General features: G+C 28.8%; 6 protein-coding genes across 7 annotated transcripts; 2 read left to right on the top strand and 4 right to left on the bottom strand.

The window, feature by feature from the left end:
* The first annotated feature begins 567 nt into the window (after positions 1-567).
* LOC134829892 (dnaJ homolog subfamily C member 28) lies at positions 568-1,953 on the top strand. Of its 2 annotated transcripts, XM_063843185.1 has the most exons (3): positions 568-639; positions 714-809; positions 872-1,953. In XM_063843185.1, the coding sequence occupies exons 2-3, from the start codon at positions 717-719 to the stop codon at positions 1,874-1,876; spliced, it is 1,098 nt and encodes a 365-aa protein (XP_063699255.1). In that variant the 5' UTR covers positions 568-639; positions 714-716; the 3' UTR covers positions 1,877-1,953. The 2 variants fall into 2 exon arrangements, with proteins under 2 accessions (XP_063699255.1, XP_063699256.1); XM_063843186.1 differs by having other exon boundaries at positions 579-809.
* LOC134829891 (3 beta-hydroxysteroid dehydrogenase/Delta 5-->4-isomerase type 1) lies at positions 1,878-5,201 on the bottom strand. Its single transcript, XM_063843184.1, has 5 exons — positions 4,702-5,201; positions 3,260-3,793; positions 3,040-3,192; positions 2,671-2,983; positions 1,878-2,094 (listed from the first exon to the last, which is right to left on the bottom strand). The coding sequence occupies exons 1-5, from the start codon at positions 4,724-4,726 to the stop codon at positions 1,962-1,964; spliced, it is 1,158 nt and encodes a 385-aa protein (XP_063699254.1). The 5' UTR covers positions 4,727-5,201; the 3' UTR covers positions 1,878-1,961.
* Positions 5,202-7,837: 2,636 nt separating this feature from the next.
* LOC134832569 (uncharacterized) lies at positions 7,838-9,748 on the bottom strand. The gene has a single exon (XM_063846632.1). The coding sequence runs from the start codon at positions 9,746-9,748 to the stop codon at positions 7,838-7,840; it is 1,911 nt and encodes a 636-aa protein (XP_063702702.1).
* Positions 9,749-11,812: 2,064 nt separating this feature from the next.
* On the bottom strand, positions 11,813-13,388 carry LOC134831063 (protein rogdi). The gene is made up of 4 exons (XM_063844705.1): positions 13,267-13,388; positions 13,085-13,156; positions 12,828-12,959; positions 11,813-12,699 (listed from the first exon to the last, which is right to left on the bottom strand). Exons 1-4 carry the CDS (start codon positions 13,300-13,302, stop codon positions 12,124-12,126), a joined length of 816 nt encoding a protein of 271 aa, XP_063700775.1. The 5' UTR covers positions 13,303-13,388; the 3' UTR covers positions 11,813-12,123.
* A 325-nt stretch (positions 13,389-13,713) lies between these two features.
* On the top strand, positions 13,714-15,091 carry LOC134832464 (GTP-binding protein 128up). Its single transcript, XM_063846487.1, has 2 exons — positions 13,714-14,277; positions 14,357-15,091. Exons 1-2 carry the CDS (start codon positions 13,821-13,823, stop codon positions 15,001-15,003), a joined length of 1,104 nt encoding a protein of 367 aa, XP_063702557.1. The 5' UTR covers positions 13,714-13,820; the 3' UTR covers positions 15,004-15,091.
* Positions 15,092-16,102: 1,011 nt separating this feature from the next.
* LOC134831370 (unconventional myosin-VIIa-like) lies at positions 16,103-20,663 on the bottom strand. The gene is made up of 4 exons (XM_063845090.1): positions 20,544-20,663; positions 19,886-20,164; positions 18,384-19,517; positions 16,103-17,692 (listed from the first exon to the last, which is right to left on the bottom strand). Exons 1-4 carry the CDS (start codon positions 20,547-20,549, stop codon positions 16,121-16,123), a joined length of 2,991 nt encoding a protein of 996 aa, XP_063701160.1. The 5' UTR covers positions 20,550-20,663; the 3' UTR covers positions 16,103-16,120.
* Between the last annotated feature and the right edge of the window lie 417 nt (positions 20,664-21,080).

Consider the following 21,080-nt stretch of genomic DNA (forward strand, 5'->3'; position numbering starts at 1 on the left):
AATTTTAAATTTTTTTTTGAAATACTTTTTCATACAAAATGTCAAAAGTTGATATTTTTCAATTGATCTCAGAGTACTTCAAGTTAAAAATTTCATAAAAATTACTGCCAAAAAATTTTGAAAAATATTTTTAAAAAAAAAATTTTTTTAATATATTTTTAAAAATATTTTTTTTCAAAATTTTTGAAAATATTTTTGAAAATATTTTTTTTGAAAATATTTTTGAAAATTAATTTTTTTGAAAACATTTTTTTTGAAAATATTTTTGAAAATAATTTTTTTGAAAATATTTTTGAAATTAATTTTTTTTTTGAAAAATTATTCTTCATAAAATCCTTAAAATTTAAAATTTTTAAAAAATTTGAAAATTTTAAAATTTGAAAAAAACGGTTATTTTTAATAATATTTTTAACAATTTTTTTATTTTTTGGATTTTCGACTTTTGAAATGGGGCATATGACAAAAAGTTCAAAAAAAATTGGAGCGGCCTTATAACGTCACTTGACAGAATTTTTGTTATTGTTTTGATTTGAATCTTCGAAAAGTGTAAGTAAGAGACAATTTTTCATCATTTTTTGGATTTTAAACGAACTTTCAACTGTTTCAGCTGTAAAATTTTGTTCCAAAACGAGATTTCTTGTGAAAAAAGTAAAAAATCTGAAGTGACATTCAATATTTTCAATTAAAAACGTACTTTAAACTCTTCTGATTAGGTAATGGACATAAGATGTCGTCTCCTGAACATCGCATTAATAGACTCTCGACGTATTTTAGTTCGAAATCTCGCGACAAAAGCTGAAATTTATGAGGTAAGTTCAATTTTTCTTCATTTTTTCAAAATTTTTCATGATTTTCTTCATTTTTCTCGCAGCAATGTTATCAAATTTTGGGAGTTGATGAGTTTTCCGATCAAAATACCGTTCGCAATGCCTACATTTCGCTCGTGAAAAAGCTCCATCCTGACAGCGGGCATGCTGAAGCCAACCAAGAACGCTTCCAAGAAGTCGATCAAGCCTTCAAAATCCTTCAAGGAAAATTCGCAAAGGCTCGTCGCGGTATTTTCGAAGATTTAACTGAACGTTCGAAGGGGTTTGACATTCGTCACACGGCGCCGCAGCATCGTCAGTATTTAAGTTACGAAGGAATTGGCTCGGGAACTCTCGCACAACGTGAACGACAATATCAGCAATACAAAGCGGTGAAAGCGCAAGGCAGAGTTTTGGAATTTCGCGTTCAAAAAGCTCAAGCAACGGAAGGTGCGGTAGTCAAAAAGGGAGAATTTTACAAAAAACACGCGATAAAGACGAAATATGGCTTCGATCGTGTCGTTGAAGATTTAATTCAAGAAGCGATGTCACGCGGGGACTTTCAAAATTTAAAAGGAGTCGGAAAACCCTTGGATAATGTTCAAAGTCAGAACCCCTATGTAGATTTTACAACACACAAACTCAATAAAATCCTCATGGATAACGGTTTTGTGCCTGAATGGATCATGTTACAGAAGGAAATCAACGAAGAAATCGCTGAACTGAAGCAAAGTTTAGCCTACGAACGAGCTTTTGTAGGAAAATTACCTTTAACGAAGGAAGAAATCGACTTTTGGGATGAAATTCTTCAAAAACACGAAGAATCAGTAACAAACATCAACAAAAAAATCGACAAATTCAACTTAATTGTGCCTGTGATGGATAAACAACTGATGCAAATCCAGCTAAAAAGAATTTCCGATCGAATATTGAACGAAGGAAAGTGCGCGAGAGACGGAGTAACAATCGCCGATCGTAAAAAAGTGCGTCAATATACGGAAAAAGACGCATTGAGCCAGCAAGATGGGCTTTCGTCGTTCTTTAGTTCGATATTTTCCGCAAAAAAGTGATGAAAAAGTTAGTTTTTTAAATAATTCTATATATTTATTTATAACAGACCCTCAATATAATACGAAAAACATAAAAAATCGTCATTCAAGTGTCTTTTTTCTTATTTTTGAACTCCTCTAAGTACCATTTTTCGTACCATTTAGCGCTGCGCTTCCAAGATTCTTCGGGCGTGTATAACGGATCGTAGTTCATTTGGATTGAAGCACGTAATCGTGACCTAAAATAAAATTTTGAAAGAAATTTTCATGGGTTTTAATAGATTTTGATAATGAAATTTTGAGAAATTTTAGAAAATTGTCACAAAAAGTCAAATTTTTGTTTTTAAAAATTTTCAGCTTTATCATTTTTAGATAAATTTTACTAATTTTGTGACATAAACTCAAAATTTGATAAAAAAAAATTTTAAATTTTTTAAAATTGAAAAATTACTCAAAAGTTTCAAATTTCGCTTACAATTTTGAATTAAAATTTTTCTTAAAAAATTAAAATTTTTTAAAAAAATTAAATTTTTTTTTTAAATTAAAATTTTTCTTAAAAAAAATTTTTTTTTTTAAAAAAATTAAATTTTTTTTATTTTTTTTTAAAAATTATTTTTTTTAAATAAAATTTTCCTTAAAAAATCAATTTTTTTTTTAAAAAAAATTTTTCTTAAAAAAATTTTTTTTAAATTTTTTTAAAATTTTTTTAAATATTTTTTCTAAATTGAAATTAAAAATTAATTTTTTTTTGAAAAATTTTTGTTACATTTTCAAAAATTATTAAAATTTCTCAAATTTTTAGGAAATTTTCTTACCATAACGTCAGCGAACCACAATACGAAACCATACTTTTGGGAGAATACTCCAATCTACATCCCGTGACTTTGTGAAGGATCCCGAAAAAGAACTCAAAGATGAGTGCCAAGATGAATGACAACAAAAACGGGACTTTCCATGATGAGGGACGAACTTTAAACACCTCCGAGTTACGTGTCAACATCAAATTCGTGAAACGCGTAATATCGTAAATGGGAGATTCATCAGTTAACGACACGGGAAGGCCTGCAATTCGCTTTGGATCGTTTTTCAGAGTGTTTTTGGCGCAAATGTGACCCCAAGCGGCATTTCCTGTGACAAAAATTCGCATTAAAATTATTTTTTTGGAAATTTTTGTTGAAATTTACCTGCATAGATTAATTGATGTTTGCCTCCATCGCCCGCAATTTTTGGAATTTGACCATTCCAACGTTCAGAAACTTCGATAAGTTTACTCACGCAATGACGATCGCCTTCGCCGTACATCAGAGGGAAGCGAAGGGCGACAGTTTTTAAGATATCTACAAAAAAAAGTTTCAAAAATTATTTTTTTATGAGATTTTTGTTGAAAATTCAGGTAAAAATTACCTTTTCCATTTTTCAACTGCATTCCATTCGCTTCCAAGACAACTTTTTCCCCTCTCAACTTCGATGGCGGATATCCCGGAATCAAAAATTGATCATCAGTCGTTGGCATTTTCGTTTTTGATTCTGTTTCGTTGACGACAGCTCCAAACATGCCCAATTTCGTGAATGGTACCAACGTGACAAAAATATCGCTCGTATGGATTAAATATTTGACGTTATTTTCCACGCACAAATTCACGACATTTTGCGTTCCTTCGACATTGACCTTTTCCAGTTGATCCTGTTTGGGCGGAAAACTCAGCGAAATGAAGGCGGCGCAATGAAACACGACATCGACATCTTTGAAAACGTCTCTGAGGGTCGAATCAACGACAGTAACGTCGCCAACGAAGCCTTTTACGGGAATTCGCTCTTTGTAGCCCAAACTGTTTTCGTATGGCACCAAATCCAAAACACGAATCTCCTGAATTTGCGAGTCTGTGTCGTGCTCTTGCAAGTGTTTGATGATTTGTTGACCCAAACAACCAGATCCGCCTATTGAAAAAATTAATGAAGGAATTTTAGTAAAAAAATTAAATAAAAAATTTAAAAAAAAATAATAAAAAAAATTTAAAAAAAAATAATAATAAAAAATTAAAAAAAAAATTAATAATAAAAATATTTCAAAAATTTTTAATAAAAAATTCAGAAAAAATAAAAAAAAATTTAAATAAAAAATTTTAAAATTTGTTAATTTAAATTTTAAAAAATTAAATTTAAATTTTAAATTTGTTTTTTAAAAAAATGAAGTTTATGAAGTTTTAAAATTTTCGAAATTAAAAAAAAATATTTTACAAAATCTGTAAATAAGTTAAAATATTATTTAAATCACGAAAATATAATAAAATATTTTTTATAAAATGGTAAAAAAATTTTAAAGGACAATAATAGAAATAAAAATTGTTTAAAAATACGGCGAAAATTGAAATTTCACAAGAACCGTAAAAATATATGAAAAAAGGTATTTGAAAAAAATATAAGAAAAAATAAAAATTATTCAAAAATGTTTAAAAAGATTATTTTTTGTTTAAAAATGAATATCATAATAAATAAAAAAATTGATACGTATTCAAAAATATAAAATTTCGTAATAAAGGTTGTTTAAAATTTTATTTTCATTTGGTAAAAAAAACGAAAGTAAATTATTTTTTTTATTATTTTAATCTAAAAATTTTTCATTGAATATTCGAATATCGAGAATCTTCTAAAAAAATTTAACATCTAAATTTAAAAAAAAATAAATATATGCAAAAAATCGATATTTGAATAAAAAATTGCTTAGAAATGCATTTTTTGCACAAATTCCAACGAAATTTTTTTCTTTAATTTTTTTTTTCTAAATTTTAAACCTTTTCACTCTCCTTGACCAAATTTTTATCTAAAAAATGCACATTTTAACACACCTGTGATAAGAATCGTTTCACTCATGGTCCAATTTTGTAACAAAAACGTGTCTTTTGAATTTTAAATTTATTATTTTTTTTTTTCGTTAGATTGCTCAATCTACGGAGGCACCTCAATTCAATAAAAAAAGAGATAAACTTATTTCATCACAAAATCGTTAGAGACGCATTCAAGTCGCCAACTGCGCGATGCTTTCACTACTCGAAGTTTTTTTGTTGCGTTTCTTCAAGTTCAATGTGTTTTTTTGGACAAAAGAACGTTTTATTTGCAACTCAATGTGATTTGCATTGACGTTGTTCAGTTATTATTTTATATATTGAAATTTCAATGCTGATCAATCAATTTTTTTCTTTTATTTGCGCGGTATCAAAAGTGTTTAATTTTGCAGTTCTGTCAGCAGTTTAATGCAATTTATTTCGTTTTTATTGTTCTTCTTTTGCTGATTTAACGTTGCAATTTGAAGGCGAGACGCGAAAATGACGACGCGATTACCGAGGAAGTCGCGGGTAAACTGACCAACGATCCCAATTTCTGCAAGCTACGAAGCACAAGGAATGACGTCGACTGCGATCGACGTTCACCGACGACGAAAAACCGTGAGCGTTGTTTCTCTTCCCTTTCAGTGTCGCACTATCAAAAATTCAATTCCATTAGTAGACGACGTAAGTATGGTCATTATGTCACATATGACATACTCGCGTGTGTGTTTAGGAGGAAAAAAGACCAAAAAAAGTTCGTAAGAAACTTGTTGGACCGGCTCAGAAAAAAATGTTATTTTTTTATTTTCAAAATCTTATTTTTTTGTGTCTTTGTTTTATTTGCTATTCGCATTTCGTTATTTGTTCATGCAGATAAAGCAACAGCGTGTAACATCGTCATCGGGTCGTGTCGTTGTCAGCGTAATATTTATGGGCAACAATATTGCTACAGATGATCATCGATCCAATGATTGTGGATACATTGAGTCATAGAGTTTAAAGTTGAAAAGATTTTTTGGCAAAAAAAAAAGATTTTTAAGAGATTTCGTCTGTCATGAAAAGAAAAAGTAAAAATTTCAAAGAAAAACATCAATTTTTAGATTTTGATAATAAATTAATATTTTTTTATTTTAATAATTATTTTTATTTTAATAATTTTTTTTAGTTTAATATTTTTCTTTTATTATAATATTTAGAGAAGGATATTATTATTTTTATTTTATTTTTTTATTGAAAATGTATCAAAATTTTACAAAATTAAAATTTAAAATTAAAATAAAAAAAATTAAATTATTTTTTTTATTATATAAATTAAAAATTTTTTTAATTACCTAATATATTTTTTTTTAATTTTTTAAAAATTAATTTTCATAAAATTAAAAAAATATTATTTTAAAATAAAAATATTTATTTAAATTAAAACCATATTTTACAAAATTAAAAATAAAAAATTATTTTTTTTCTCAAAAATTTTTAAAAATTAATTTTTATAAAATTAAAATTAAAAAATTATTATTTAAAATAAAAAATATTTAATTTTTAAAACTAAAATTAAAAAAATTATTAATTTAAAATAAAATATTAAAACTATACTTTTAAAAATTAAAAATAAAAAATTATTTTTTTTTTCTCAAAAATTTTTAAAAATTAATTTTTAAAATTAAAATTAAAAAAATTATTTTTTTTCTTAAAAGTTTTTAAAAATTAATTTTTATAGAATTAAAATTAAAAAATTATTTTTTAAATAAAAATTATATTTTTTAAAATTAGGTAAAATTAAAAAATAATTTTTTCTTTTTCAATTTTTTTTTTAAATATTATTGATATATCTAATCTAAAATTCTTAAAAAAGTTAAAAAGCGCTTACATATGTCATTTCACAGCATCTTTTGTCTCTTACTTTTTCGTATTTTTGTTTTTTATTTCTCTTGCTGTTGTTGTTGTTGCTACTCGTTTTGGCGACATTGAAAATGTTCGAATTAATAAAACACAAAAAATAAAACAATTTGAAATTCATTAACACCGTAATTTCATGTGGTGCATAAAACAAATGCGAGATTACAGCTTGATTGCCCATACACGATCGCAAGAAGTGTGACCGTGACTTTCGTAAGACTTGCGCGCAGGCATTGAGAAAAGGGTGATATCAGTTAAGCAGCGAAAAAAAGGTATTTGTGGTTCGTTGGCACGATGATGAAATTATATACCAACATTAATGCTGAATCAATCAATTAGTTTGAATTTCATTTTTTTTTTGAGTCATTAAAACATGTGTGCGCAAGACGAAAAATGAAAGGGAACGTCAAGTCGAGCAAAATGATGCAAGGTCGGAGATGCAGGAAAAAAATTAGCCGGTTAACAGTTTCTTTTGGTTTCATGTGCGAGCAATATTGTGTTTTTTGATATAAAAGGATTGTAATGTTTTGGTTACGTAATTTCATTTTTGTGAACCTTGATAGACAATTTTTAATTTTTTGAGTTTTAAATGACATGAAATTTTATTTTCAAGTGCTTTCAAATATTTTTTTCTTTTTGATTGCAAAGATTAAAAAAAAAATCAAAATTTCTTTACAAAAACCAAATTTATGTCAAAAAAATACTTTTCATATTAAAATTTTAAATTATTAATTTTTTTTTAAATTATTTTTCTTTAAATTTTTTTTTAAATATTATTTTTTAAATTAAAATTTAATTTTTTTTAAAAAAATTTAATTTTTTTTAATTTTTTTTTTCGAAAAAAAAATGTTTCTCCTTTATTCTAACGAGAAAAAAAAATTTTTTTTTTCAAAATTTTTTAAAATTAATTTTTTTTTTCAATTTTTTAAATGATTTTTTTTTTAATTTTTTTTAATAAATAAATTTTTCTAAGTAAATTTCAAAACTTTTCAAATAAAATTAAAATTTAATAGTTTAAATTTGTTAAGAAAATTTTTTTTTTATAATTCTTTTTTTAAATTTTTAAAATTAATTTTAATTTTTTAAGTTTTAAATGCTTTTTCATGTCAATTTTTTTCTTCGAATCTTGCATTTTTGCAATTTTAATTTTTTTTAATTAATTTGATGAATATCTTTTAGACAAAAATAAACATCTCGAATATTTTTTTCAGGTTTTTGGAATGCAAATGACGCAAAAATCCGAAAAGTTCAATAACCGAACCTACACAAATCGAATTCTCACACGTCTCAAGTATTTGTGATACAAAATTTCCGCTACAAAAGCGACAATCGACACAATCCAGCCTGCAACGAGCAACTGAAATATCCCCAAAATATCCTTCAACGTTGTTTGCTTCGGTTCCCGCGGATCTTTATTGGCTGCCAAATAATCTCTGTCGTAATATCGCTTCATGCTGTAATATCCGAGTCCCGTTGCGGAAATTTGCAAGATATATTCGTTAAAAACGCGCGTCAATAAACTCTGTTTGGGCAAACAAATTCCCAAACTAACCAACGCCAAGTCATCCTTAATTGGTCTCAGCAATTTTTTTCGTTTTCCCATGCGATTCATGTAAAAAATGTGATATTGGCTCGACAACATGGTTTCTCTGCTGCCCGGCGTGAGTGTTCCGCTCGTGACACGATTGTATTCGTCTTCGTTCGGCGTAATGTAGTGAATTTTGTCATGAAGTGCATCGACAGAGTCCACGTAATGCTTTAAGATGGGAGCAGCGTAAAAACTGAAATTTTGTTTCAACATTTCTTGAAACGAGACGACGTAACGAGGTTCGCGTTGAGCAATTTCGTACAAGGACGACAGATATCCCGTACGAAGAACGAGTGTGAAGAAGAAAAAATAGATGAGAAGCGTTCTCGCGAAGTTTCCTTGCGGTAATTTCGTTATAACGGGATTGCCAAAGATGATCGAAGCCATATTCAGGGTCGGGGAATGAACATTTTTGCCAATTACAAAGTCTCGAACTGCTCGAGGATGTCTATTGACCATCAAAATGATCAAAACTCCAACTCCCAAAGAGACTCCGATGCCCAACCACACACAATTATGAAAAGCCAACCAAATATAGGAAGCGGAGTCGGTATGTTCTTCCTCGAGAGTTGCCAAAAATTGAAGTTTCGTCGCAAAAACTGCGAATGTCAAGTCAAAATGCTCCAAATAATCCGCGCGGATGCTGTAAAAGCCAATTGTGAAGTTCACAGTCTCATGCCATAACATTCCAAGACCTCCCGTGATCGATCCGTTGGGATAAATGTCTCCTTGACGCTCCAAATCGTCAGTTGGGATAAAAGTTGGCTTGAAATTCAACACTTTTTGAGACAACATGTTCAAAATGATGCCTTCGATGCCCGTGACGTACGATTCGTTGACGTAAATTACGAAGGGAGGCCCATGCGTGGTACCTACCATCAAGGGACATCCATGAAAATCGTGAATTTTCCATGGAAAATGATCCGAATGCTCGAAATGCCCGTCGATGTACTTGTTTGTGACGACAGGCGACACTTTTTCGCAATATCCTTCGCCATACGGGAAATAAGTCATACTCAAAATCACTCCATCAACATCTCGCAGCATAATATTCACATTTATGACATAAAGACGCCAAAATGCTTCCATCAAACGTTTCAAATCTGCCGGTTGCCAGTTCTTCGTGTCAGCTAAAACGACGATGTAGTAGCCGCGATGGTCGAAAACGTTCTTCTGAAAGTGCGGCAAAAGCTCCTGTTCGAATTCCTCGTAGTAGTTCAGGAAAATTACGTTGTAAAAACGCGGGCGAATTGCTGCCCAAGCCGCAGAGGGCTCATAACTCAAATGGTTGAAGTCCTGCACGCGATATTTCACATCCAACGGAAGTTGCTTCAGTAAACGAGAAACCATTTTGGAGGTTCCGAGTTCGAGATGTTTTTGCGGATGAACGACCGAAATGAGATTGATGATGTCAGGTTGGGTCGAACTGATGATTTTTTCAATGGCATCCACGAAATTCATGTAATCAGCACGAAACGTTACAAGCTCGTACACGGAGTAGTCGAGGAAACTTTCGTTCAACGAGGAGGAACTGAAGTTAAGGTAAGCAGTTGAAATTAATAAAAAAATTACGGAAAATTTCATTTTTTCTTGTTTTGTTTGTTCTGAGGATGAATACGAAATGACACGAAAATTCGATGTCAAGGTTTACGATGTAAAATCCATTAAGATTATCTAAGTTTTTATTGGGTTTTAATGAAAAGTAATGATATAGTTTGGAATTTGAATTGCAATTTTATGGATTTTAATCGTTAAAATTTTTAAAAAATATTTTATGTCATCGTGTTTCGAGAAAATTTGAGAAAAATGCTTTTAATATTAAAAAAAAATAATAAAAATAAATTAATATAATAAAAAAATTAAATAATTAATTAATTAAAATTAAATTAAAATCTAAAAATATTTTTCACATTTTTTTTATAATTTAAAAATTTATTTTATATTTAATACGAGAAAATTATTATTTCTTATTTTGCTGAATTATATGATTTTTAACATTTTTTTTTTTAATTTTTTTCAAATTTAAATTAAATGTTTCAAAAAAATAAATAAAAATAAAATAAAATAATAAAAATTTAAAAATTAAATAAAAAATAAAATTAAATGAACTAAATTTATTTTTGTTTTGGAAAATTATTTAAAAAAAAAATATTTTATAAAAGTGAAATTCATTTAATTTTTTTTAATAAAAAAAAAATTATTTTAAAATATTTTTAATAATTATTTTTAACTTTTTAATTTTTTTTTATTCATTAGAATTTAATTTATTTTTAAAATTCACATCTTCAAATTAAATGTTTCAATAAAATCAATAAAAATTATTTTATAAAAAATTATAATTTTTTTTAAATACGAAAAATTTATTTTTTTGATATTATTTTAATTTTTATGAACCATTTAAAGATTTTTACCAAAAATTTTAATTTTTTTTTCAGTAATTAAAATTTATTTTTTTCTTCGAATTTTAATCTTCTCATCAAATGTTTCAAATTTTTTTTTTAATTTTTCAAATTTTAATGATTAAATTGAAAATTTTTTTAAGAAATTTTCATTACCTTTACCTTATTAACTTAAATTTGTCATCACTGACCTTCTTCATCTCATTTCCTCTTCGCGTAATTCGATAACTTCTCCTTGCGGAACCTTCGCAACTCAAAAAAAGGAATCACAAAAATCACTTTTAATAATTATTTTGTTTATTTTTCTTTTTTTTCGTTTCGAAACACATCAACATCATAATAACAGTTAAATTTACATGCTAGTTATTGATAATTTTTATTCACTTTTTTTAATTATCTTTTTTTTTATAAGTAGGTATCATAATTTAATCATAATAATTATTTCTTTTCATATCTTTATTTATTCATATGTTCACTTATACAATACCAATTCAATGTAAATACGTGACGAGACGTGATTTTTATTTATTTTTCTTTAAATTTATGTTAAATGTGACTAAAGTTTAATAATATAGTAGGTATATATAGTAGATGCGAAGTAACCACGATATAGTGTTATTGTCGATTAATTTTTTTTTTATTTTATAATAATTTTTTAACACGAGCTAAATTTTTTTTTTAAATTTGGAAAAAATAATCGAAGCCATCTAAATTTTTTTCTATGAAAAAATTTCCATTTAGAGCAATTTTTATATTTTTTTTTTTTCAAGAAAAATGGAAAATTGAAGCTTTTTTATTTAAATTTAATAAATTTTATGGCAAATGGACGGTTAAAAATAAACCAAAGAAGCTAATTTAAATTTTTTTATATGTTTCTTAAATTGACTCAATTTTTAAAGTATTTTATACTTGAATTCACGTGCGTTGTGTTTACTTAATTTTTCAACAGTTTTCGATTTTTATTAAAAAATATATTTTTTTTTTCAGAATTTCATGAAATAGAATAAAGTATATAAATTTTATAAAAAAAATTAAATAAATAAAATTTTTAATTTTTTTTTTATTTTTTGAAAAATAAAATTTTAATTTTTTTTTTGTAAATTTTTTGAAAAATAAAATTTTTAATTTTTTTTTTTTTTTTGAATTTTTTTAAAATTTTTTTTTTTTAAATTTTTTGAAAAATAAAATTTTATTTTTTTTTTAATTTTTTGAAAAATAAATTTTTATTTTTTTTTTTGAATTTCTTGAAAAATAATTTTTTTTAATTTTTTAAAGAACAAATAATTTCGAAAAATATTTTAAAATAATTAATTTTTAAGGCAAAAATTAAGTAAACACACGACTTTTCATTTAAAATAAGGTTCTGTCCTGTATTTTTCTGTGCTTTTTTAGATCTTTTCTACTATGGCGATCTTTCTACGTGTAATTGCTCTCGAAATAATTTGTAAGGCATCAAAAATCCGACGTTGTGTAAATGTTTACCTGTGATCTTTAATGCTTTGAATTGTTTCTTTTTAATATTTTTGAGGCAGTTTTTCCTATTTTTCTTCATTGAAACTCTTAAGTCGGGGTTGCAGCGGTCGGAGTTACTTCCGACGAGGGAATGTGTTCGACATTAAAGTCTTTGTATTGCGCAAAAACGCTCACTTTGTCCTTGAGTTGTTGACACAGTTGCAGGGCGACGGTAAAAAGTACGAGAACTTCATTCAACCACGGAACGGAACACTCTGCCTGCCATTTTTCGAATTTCATCGTGCCTTGGACATTCGTGAGTTGATAGGCGGCAAAGATGAGCTTGTGACTCTGGATGTAGAAACTGATGGCGAGATCTTCGGGCAAATTGGGCGACAGGGATTTCATGTTGCGACTTTTCATGAGCTCGTCAATGGGTTTTTTGCGTGGCAAAACGAGAGCTGTTCGTCCCCGTTGAAGCGCATTCAGAATGAGTTTGAGGATGTGCATTACTTCGTCCGAAGACTTGAATTTGTAGGAGCTGTCGACGTCGTCGATGTGATAAATCGCCGTTTGAAGATGATTTGCGGCATCTTGCACTTGTTGCAACTTCCATGGAGAGTCTTGCGTGATGCTCGTTCGTTGTACTTGCGTTTGTTGACGTTGTACTTTGAAGTTTATATCCTGAAAATTACACAAAAAAAGGTAAGTAATCTATTCCAATTAATTCAAACCAAGCAAAAAAATTAAAAAAATCAACAAAAAAAAATTTCCTCGAAATGCGGTAAAAAAAATCATGGAAAAATACTCACAGCATGCGTTATCGAGTCGCCTGTTAGCGTGACGATGCATTTAAGTTGCTCGGGCGGCGTCGTCAATACGAATTTGTCCTGCTTCTTGCCTTCGTTGTTGTACAACGGCACAGGGAATCGATGAGCACACTCCTAAAATGACGAGAAAAATTAACTTTGGAAGTCATATGACTTTCGTGACGTCACACAAAAAGCGAAGGATATCGATTATTTCGCTTTTCCAGAAATAAATAATCCTGAATAATTGATAAACTTACCACTAAAATTGAATGGATCCTTTTCAATTCCTTGTGCACTTGTTTCCTCAGCATCCAGACAAATTCTTTTTTCTGAGATCCGAAAAAAAAGTAATAAAAATTAGAGCAAAATTGAAAAAAAAATTCAAAAATTTAATTTTTTGAAAAATTGGAAGTGAGAATGATTTTTTCAAAGCACTTACCAAATTAGCAGCTTCTTCATCTTTGTCATCCATCATTTTTTAATGTGTTTCCTAAAGGATTTCTTTTGTTAATCGAAATTTTTATGCGATTGTTTTCAATTTTTACTTCTTGACATTAATTTATTTTAAAAGTGTGCGCTGAGACGAATGAAATTGATAACAAAAGTGTGCATTTGAATTAGAATTGGGCAAATTTTTTCAACAGCTGTTCCGAGGGATTGCAAATCTTGAGATTTTCAATATCGAACTTTGAATTTGATAAATATTAAGCTTTTAATTAAATTAAAAATAAAATTTTTAAGTATTTAGTAAGTTAAAAATTCATTAAAAATTATTAAAATTAAAAATTTTTGGTTTATTTTAATAAAAAATTAGTTAAAATTTTTTTTTGACATATTTTGTGATTTGAGTTCGAGCTTCAAGTACCTATGAACTAACAACCTTCAATTCCATCTGACACGTTTTTTTCTGCACAACAACATCAAATATTTTTCCGAGTTTTTCAGCGACTTTTAGCTACAATTTAACTTCTTAAAAGTCTTTTTTCATTCAAGATGAGTACAATATTGGAGAAGATCGCCCAAATCGAGTCGGAAATGGCTCGTACCCAACGTAACAAGGCAACTGCCGGGCATTTGGGTTTGTTGAAGGCTCGTTTGGCGAAATTGCGACGAGAGCTTATTACGCCAAAAGGAGGCGGCGCAGCTACTGAACAAGGCTTTGAAGTTGCAAAGACAGGGGACTCCCGTGTTGGATTTGTGGGCTTTCCAAGTGTGGGCAAATCGACCCTCTTGTCCAATTTAGCGGGCGTATACTCTGAAGTAGCTGCCTATGAGTTTACAACTTTAACCACTGTACCGGGTTGCATCAAGTACAAAGGCGCAAAAATTCAATTACTCGATTTGCCCGGAATCATAGAGGGCGCTAAAGATGGCAAAGGTCGAGGTAGACAAGTTATTGCCGTTGCTCGTACTTGCAACTTGATCTTCATGGTTTTGGATGTTCTCAAACCTCAATTTGAAGCCATTTTTATATCAATTTAATATAAAAAAAAAATTGTTTTGCACTTTTAAAGGTTCGTTCATATTTGCCCGGCATCACAAAAAACTCCTTGAACACGAGTTGGAAGGTTTCGGTTTGCGTTTGAACAAAAAACCTCCGAATATTCATTTCAAGAAGAAGGAAAAAGGCGGTTTGAACTTGAACATGACTGTCAGTCAATCGGAGTTAGATTTGGATTTGGTCAAATCCATTTTGTCCGAATATAAAATTCACAATGCTGACATTACGTTACGATGCGACGCAACTTCGGATGACTTGATTGACGTTATTGAAGGAAATCGGATCTATATTCCGTGCATCTATGTCTTGAATAAAATCGATCAGATCAGCATAGAGGAGTTGGATGTCATCTATAAAATCCCGCATTGTGTTCCCATTTCGGCACATCATCATTGGAATTTTGACGATTTGCTTGAAATTATGTGGGAATACTTGAAATTAGTTCGGATTTATACGAAGCCCAAAGGACAGCTGCCTGATTATAGTTCTCCGGTTGTTTTGCACAGCGAAAGAACGAGCATTACTGATTTTTGTAACAAGTTGCATCGATCTATTGCGAAAGAGTTTAAATATGCGCTCGTTTGGGGATCCTCCGTGAAGCATCAACCGCAAAAAGTTGGAATTGATCATATTTTGAACGATGAGGATGTTGTTCAAATTGTTAAGAAAGTCTAATTTTGCAATTTAATGTAAAGAATAAAATTATTAAATATATAAATAAATTTAAATTTTTAAATTTTTGGCATCAAATTTTGTTTTTTTTTATCAATTTGATTTTTTTTTTCAAAAATAAAATAATGAATTTTTAAAAAGTAATTTTTTTAAACATTTTATGAATGAAAATTAAATTAAATAATTATAAATTATTTTTTGTTTAAATTTTTAAACATTTAAAAAAAATTTTTTTCATTTAAAAAAATTACATTTTTTAATTTTTTTTAAATAAAGTTTTTAAGGAAAAATATTTAAAAAAGCATTTTTTGTAAAGAAGGATTTTTTTTTTATCAATTAAATTTTTTTAATGAAAATTTAAAAAAATGACTTTAAATAGTAATAATTTTAAACCTCTCGTTAATGAATAATTTGGCGAAAACGTCTAAAAGAACTGTTCATTAGATAAATCTTCCTAAATCTTGTTCGATTTGACCAAAAATTGGTTTAAAGCATTTTCGCCCTTTGGCCAAAGCTACTTTAATTCTTCGAATATTATTTTCATTAAGGGTCTCTGATGTGTTAAAAGCCCTATGAAGTCTTCGGTTTCCGTATTCAAACTCATTCCTTGTTATTCCATTAGCAGCTCCTCTTTTTGCTGCTTCCTGAACGACCAACGTAACTCAAAAAGCACGACATGGCAACATCAATTGTGAACGGATGCATTGGCATTAAGCCGTGGAGCTCATCCAGCAGTTTCTTTTTAAACAACATACTTTGATTTTTTCCTTTTAATTTATTTAATACAGGAGCGATGCGTCTGTTCTTATCGGACTCTGTTATAAAACTACCGCTAATTAGAAAACAATGTCAGTTTTCAACAGTATTTTTGTTTACTTTTACTTCAAGTAGAAGATTGACCAAGACAAACAATGTCATATTCTCTTATTTCATGTCCTTTTGGTTAAAAAAAATTTAAATCAAAAAAATTAAAAAAAATTTTTTAAAGGAAAAAAATTAATGAGACATTTTTTGTAAGGAAAGATTTTTTTTAAATTTTTTTTTCTCAAATAAAAATTTTCTTCAAACATCACAGACGAATTTTTTAAAATTTTAAGCGTAATTTATTACTTTTTTGAACTTATAATCTACTTGAATCGTACGTATTAACAGGTCTCGACAGAAATTTGTTGGGAATTTTTTTCACCAATCTACTTTGCTCTTCAAAAAATGTCATCATTTTCTTAACTTTTATCGTTTTTTCCTTCTTTTGACTCGATTTTGGGTCTTTTTCCGCCTTTTCTTTGTAACTGTGCGTATAATTCTCTATTTTAAAGGTCTTTTCTGTCTTTTGAGGAACGAAAACTTCCTTCTCCATGCCATTCAAAAAGCTAAATTCATCATCAACAACTTTGATTTCCTCTTCTACTCGCATTTTCTTGCTTTCTTCGTCGCGTTTCTCCTTCGTCTTCAAGGATTTCAATCGTGCCAAGTACTTTTCTTGCGCCATTTCACGCCATTTGCCTTCGCCTCGTTCCCGCAAATCAACTTCGTCCTTCCGCCGCTGAATAATGAGCTCGAGTTTTAATTTATTTTCTTGAATGGCGACGCGTTTATGCAAATTTTTGCGTGTCAGAAAGCCACGACAGTGCGATTGAAAGTGCACCAAACGCATCCGAAGCATGCGAAATTGTCGTGTTGCTTCGCGCGACTTAATGAGAGACTGCAAACGGTAGATGCCGTTTTGGATGTTGGTGATTTTAGCGATTGTTTGATGACGACGCCATGCTCGTTGAATGGTAATTGCTGCTTTTCGTTGCTTTTTCAGCCATTTTTGGAACAAAATTCGTCGGTAAAATCGTTGAATCGTGATTGCGCTGCGTTCGTAAAGTTTTTCACGCATTTCCATGAGTTTCGAATCGACAAATTCCTTGAGAAAGATCTTCGTTTGTCCATATTCAACGGAATTTTGCATGTTTTTGTCTTTGAAAACGTAATCCACGATCGCTTTTGATATCAATTTATGTCGATCTGAGCCTCGAGCTGTCTTTACATCAGATTTATTCAACAAACACGAGAACAAACCGACAAAATCCTTATAAAAATGTCGAATTCCGTATCCAGCTTTGCGTATTTTGGCTGTTTCGAGTATCCCCGAGTACCGTAATTGCTTCAAAACGAGTTCTTTGTCGAAGAAATTGTTCGCTTTGTATTCATTCGGTTTGATACATCGCACAAAAAGTGGCTCACAAACGCCCAAAGTGCGCAGTAACGTATCCAAAGAGTTCCTGAATTGCGTCGAAAGTGTCAAAGACTTTTTATTTGAGTCAATATTTCGATCTGCTTCGAAAAGTGTCACCAACAGCGGATTACTTGACAAGAAAATTACTTCTTTCAAGTCCATACTGAAGGAATCTCGATTTTTCTCCAAAAAACCTTTCGAATCGTAAAACACGGGACCCGCAAAATGATGAATTCCGAAGAGATTTGAGTTTTCGTACTTTGGTTTGAGGTAAAGGGTCTTCGTTCCGTGCGTTGAATGGAGTTTGGAGAGCATTGTTTTGTCAGTTCCTTGAGGAAAACGTGTTTCTTCGTCGATTAGGGAGAAAATGTTGACGCTTTTTTGACCAATTAGCTCGAGAATGTCTTGATTATCGGTGAATTCGATGTGATGCCATGATATTTTCTCGCTTGAATACTCTTGTTGCTCGAGCTGAAAAAAGAAAAAAATGAAAAATTATTTTTTTTTTTACAAATTTTTTGAATTTTTAATGACATTTTTAATAATAATTAAGGCCGCTCCAAATAAAAATCAGAAATAAAATCCAAAATTTCTGAAACTGAAAAAAAACTGAAAAAAAAATTTCAAATACTTTTTTTTCATACAAAATGCCAAAATTCAAACAATTTTTTACCATAGATATTTGTTCATTTAAAATTGATTTAACAATATTTTAGTTAAAATTGAAAAAAAGTTAAAATCACAAAAAAAAATATCAAAATTAAAAAAAAAATAAATTATATTTTTTATGATAATGCTTTTGGATAAAATAATCCATGTTTAAATACAATTTTCAATAAATTTTTTTTAAAAATTGAAAAAAATTAAAATTTTTTAAAAAATATATCAAATTAGACCAAGAACGGAAATATTTGATGAAATTTTTAACTTTTTTATTTTTTGAAATTTTTTATTTTTAATTTGGATTAAAAAAAAAAAAAAAATTCAAAAAAATTATTTTCAAAAAATTTTGAAAAATAAATTCAAAAATTTTATAAAAAATATTTTTAGAGAAAAAAATTTATGATAAAATTGATTTTCAAAACAAAAATTAGTAAAAATTGAAAATTTGTAAATTAAAATAAAAATTTCTTAAAAAATTGTAAAAATTTAAAAAAATTACCTTAAAAATGTGTCTAACGAAAAATTGCTGAAGACTTTCGTTCGCATAATTGATGCAAAGTTGCTCAAAACTGTTCGTCTCGAAATTCTCAAAGCCAAAAATATCCAAAATCCCCAAAGTTTGTACATTTTCTATCCTCCGAAGCTCCTGATACGTCGACTTATTAATCATCTCAATGACAAAAAGAAATATTTTTCCATAAATCGCTTTGACAAAAGCATCTCTTCCCTCCAAGGCTTGATCTCGTGACAAAGGAATTATAACTTTCTCTCCATGAACGTAAATTGTCTTGTACGTCAAGGCAAACTCAACTTCATCCACAGGAAGTCCCAAAAACCGAGCAACTCTCGTCAAAATTTCCTGACTTCCTATTTCGACGCCGTCATTGTTGCGAATTATGACATCCTTGAAAGTTAAATTCCCCAAATGAAGCAACGCAGCGAGAATTTTGAAGATTTCTTGAACGATCGTCGAAGGAAAATTCAACGTTTCCATGGCAATTTTGATTTCATTGAAAAATTTCTTCCATTCTTGAAGATTTTTTGGATCTGCAGCTGCTGAAAAGTTATTTTGGATCAAATAATGATAATCTCGGGCGATGGTAAGTTCAAGTTTTTTCTTCTCAGGTACACTTAGGCCAGCTAACATTGCGTAAAAAATGTGATAATTTCGTTCATTCGTGGATTGACTGACAATTCTTGACTTTTCGAGCAGATATTGGTCGATGTTGGCTCCAACAATTGCGCCTTTCGTGTCAAAGTAAATTTCGATGTACTTCCCAAACCGCGAAGAATTGTCATTTCTCACGGTTTTTGCATTTCCAAAGGCTTCCATGATGGGATTCGCTTCAATTACTTGTTGTTCAATCCAAGAATTTTTTCCGCTCACAGAAGCTAAAAATTGTAAAATTTGTTTCGTACTTTCAGTTTTGCCGGCGCCTGATTCTCCGCTAATTACAATCGCTTGATTCTTCCGAGAGCTTCTCATTTGGTTATACGCCAAATTTCCAATTGCAAAAATATGAGGAATTTCATCGTGAATGCCTTTATTTCGATACAGCTTCAGATATTTTTGACTGTAGATCGGAAGTTGCTCATAAGGATTGATCGCGATGAGCATCGAGCTTGTGTAAGTCTAAAAAAAAATAATAATTAATAAAAGAGACAAAAAAATTAAAAAAAAAAAATAAATTAAAAAAAAAAAAAAAAAATATTTAAAAAAATATTTAAAAAAAATATATTTATAAAAAAAAATAAAATAAAAATTAAAAAAAATAAATTTAAAAAATTTAAAAAAAAATATTAGGAAAATATTTTTAATATTTTTTTTATTTTTTTATATTTTTTAATTTATTTTTTTTTTAAATATATTTTTTTAATATTTTTTTTTTAAATTATTTTTTAAAATATTTTTTTTAATGTTTTTTTTTTATTTTTGACTTTTTAGTGTTCGTTCTGTATATAATAAAAATGAAAATGTATATAAAAAATTATTTTTCTTACATAAATTTTCTTTTTTTGATACCGCAAATGTAGATTTCTCAAAATGCTGAACTCAGAAAGGTCTCCTAATGATATCATGTCATCAACTTCATTCAAGGAACTTTGATGCAACGGCTTCAGAACACATTTTTGCTTGATCCAATGCTCTTTTTTGTCGTCATCCTTCACTAACATCAGTCCCTTCTTATCGATGTGAACAATTTGGGCGGCAAAAATAACGGTACTTTCCAAATTTTGACTTTCCTCGGGTCGAATCCAAACCCAATCGCCATTATGGAGCTGTTAAAGAGACAATTCTTGAATGAAAACGTGCACAAAATGAGAGATAAGGATAGAAAAATCACAAATTCTCAAATACTTCGAATATTTGTCAATTTCAGGTAAGAAAGCACAAACAAACATTACTCAATCTTATCGTGATATCAATTGTTGTTTGACATGTAGGTATGTTTGTTACCAAAAAAAACTCTTATCACGATTTCTTATCAAACTTCTTCAAATATTTTGTCTACAATCTTTATTGATGACTCTTCACTCGAATTTTCGAACAAAAATTCACACGAAAAAATACTTTGGAAATATTTTTTATTATTTCTATTTTTTTTTATTAAATGGAGTTGCCTTGTTCTTTTTAATAAATAAATAAAAATCTTCTTACAAGCATTTTCCGATGATAGAAAATTTTTTAACAATCACTTATTTTTTTCACTTTTCAATTTTATCTTATGGCGTTTCGTTTTTGTTTATTTTAATTTATTTTTTTAAAGAGCCGCTTCTGTACGTTTTTTGTTTTATTTTAAAATAAATATTTGCCTTTTTCTCGTTAGAAATATAAAAATCGACTTTTTCACGGTCACGAATAAAACAACACTGATAAAAAGTGTGGAAGATAGCAATTGAGTAATGAGGGGTTTTCAGCACACAACACAACTGAAAACAAATGAATGAGTAACGAAGAGTACAAAAAATGTTTTTAATCTTACCTGATAGTAAGTAGCGTGATAACGGAATTTAATTGGAAGTTCATAAAATTTATCAGGAAATTAATTGTAACTTTTTTGTGTCGTGTAATGTTTTGGTAAGTACTTTGATGTCGATCAATCGTGTCAGATATGATGAAGAAGAGTGACAGTAAACGGTAGAGAAGAGAAGCTTTTGAAATTATTGTTCAGAAGTTTAGATTTTGTAAGTTAAA

Source organism: Culicoides brevitarsis, chromosome 2, assembly GCF_036172545.1.
Source record: "Culicoides brevitarsis isolate CSIRO-B50_1 chromosome 2, AGI_CSIRO_Cbre_v1, whole genome shotgun sequence".
Classification (NCBI taxonomy): domain Eukaryota; kingdom Metazoa; phylum Arthropoda; class Insecta; order Diptera; family Ceratopogonidae; genus Culicoides; species Culicoides brevitarsis.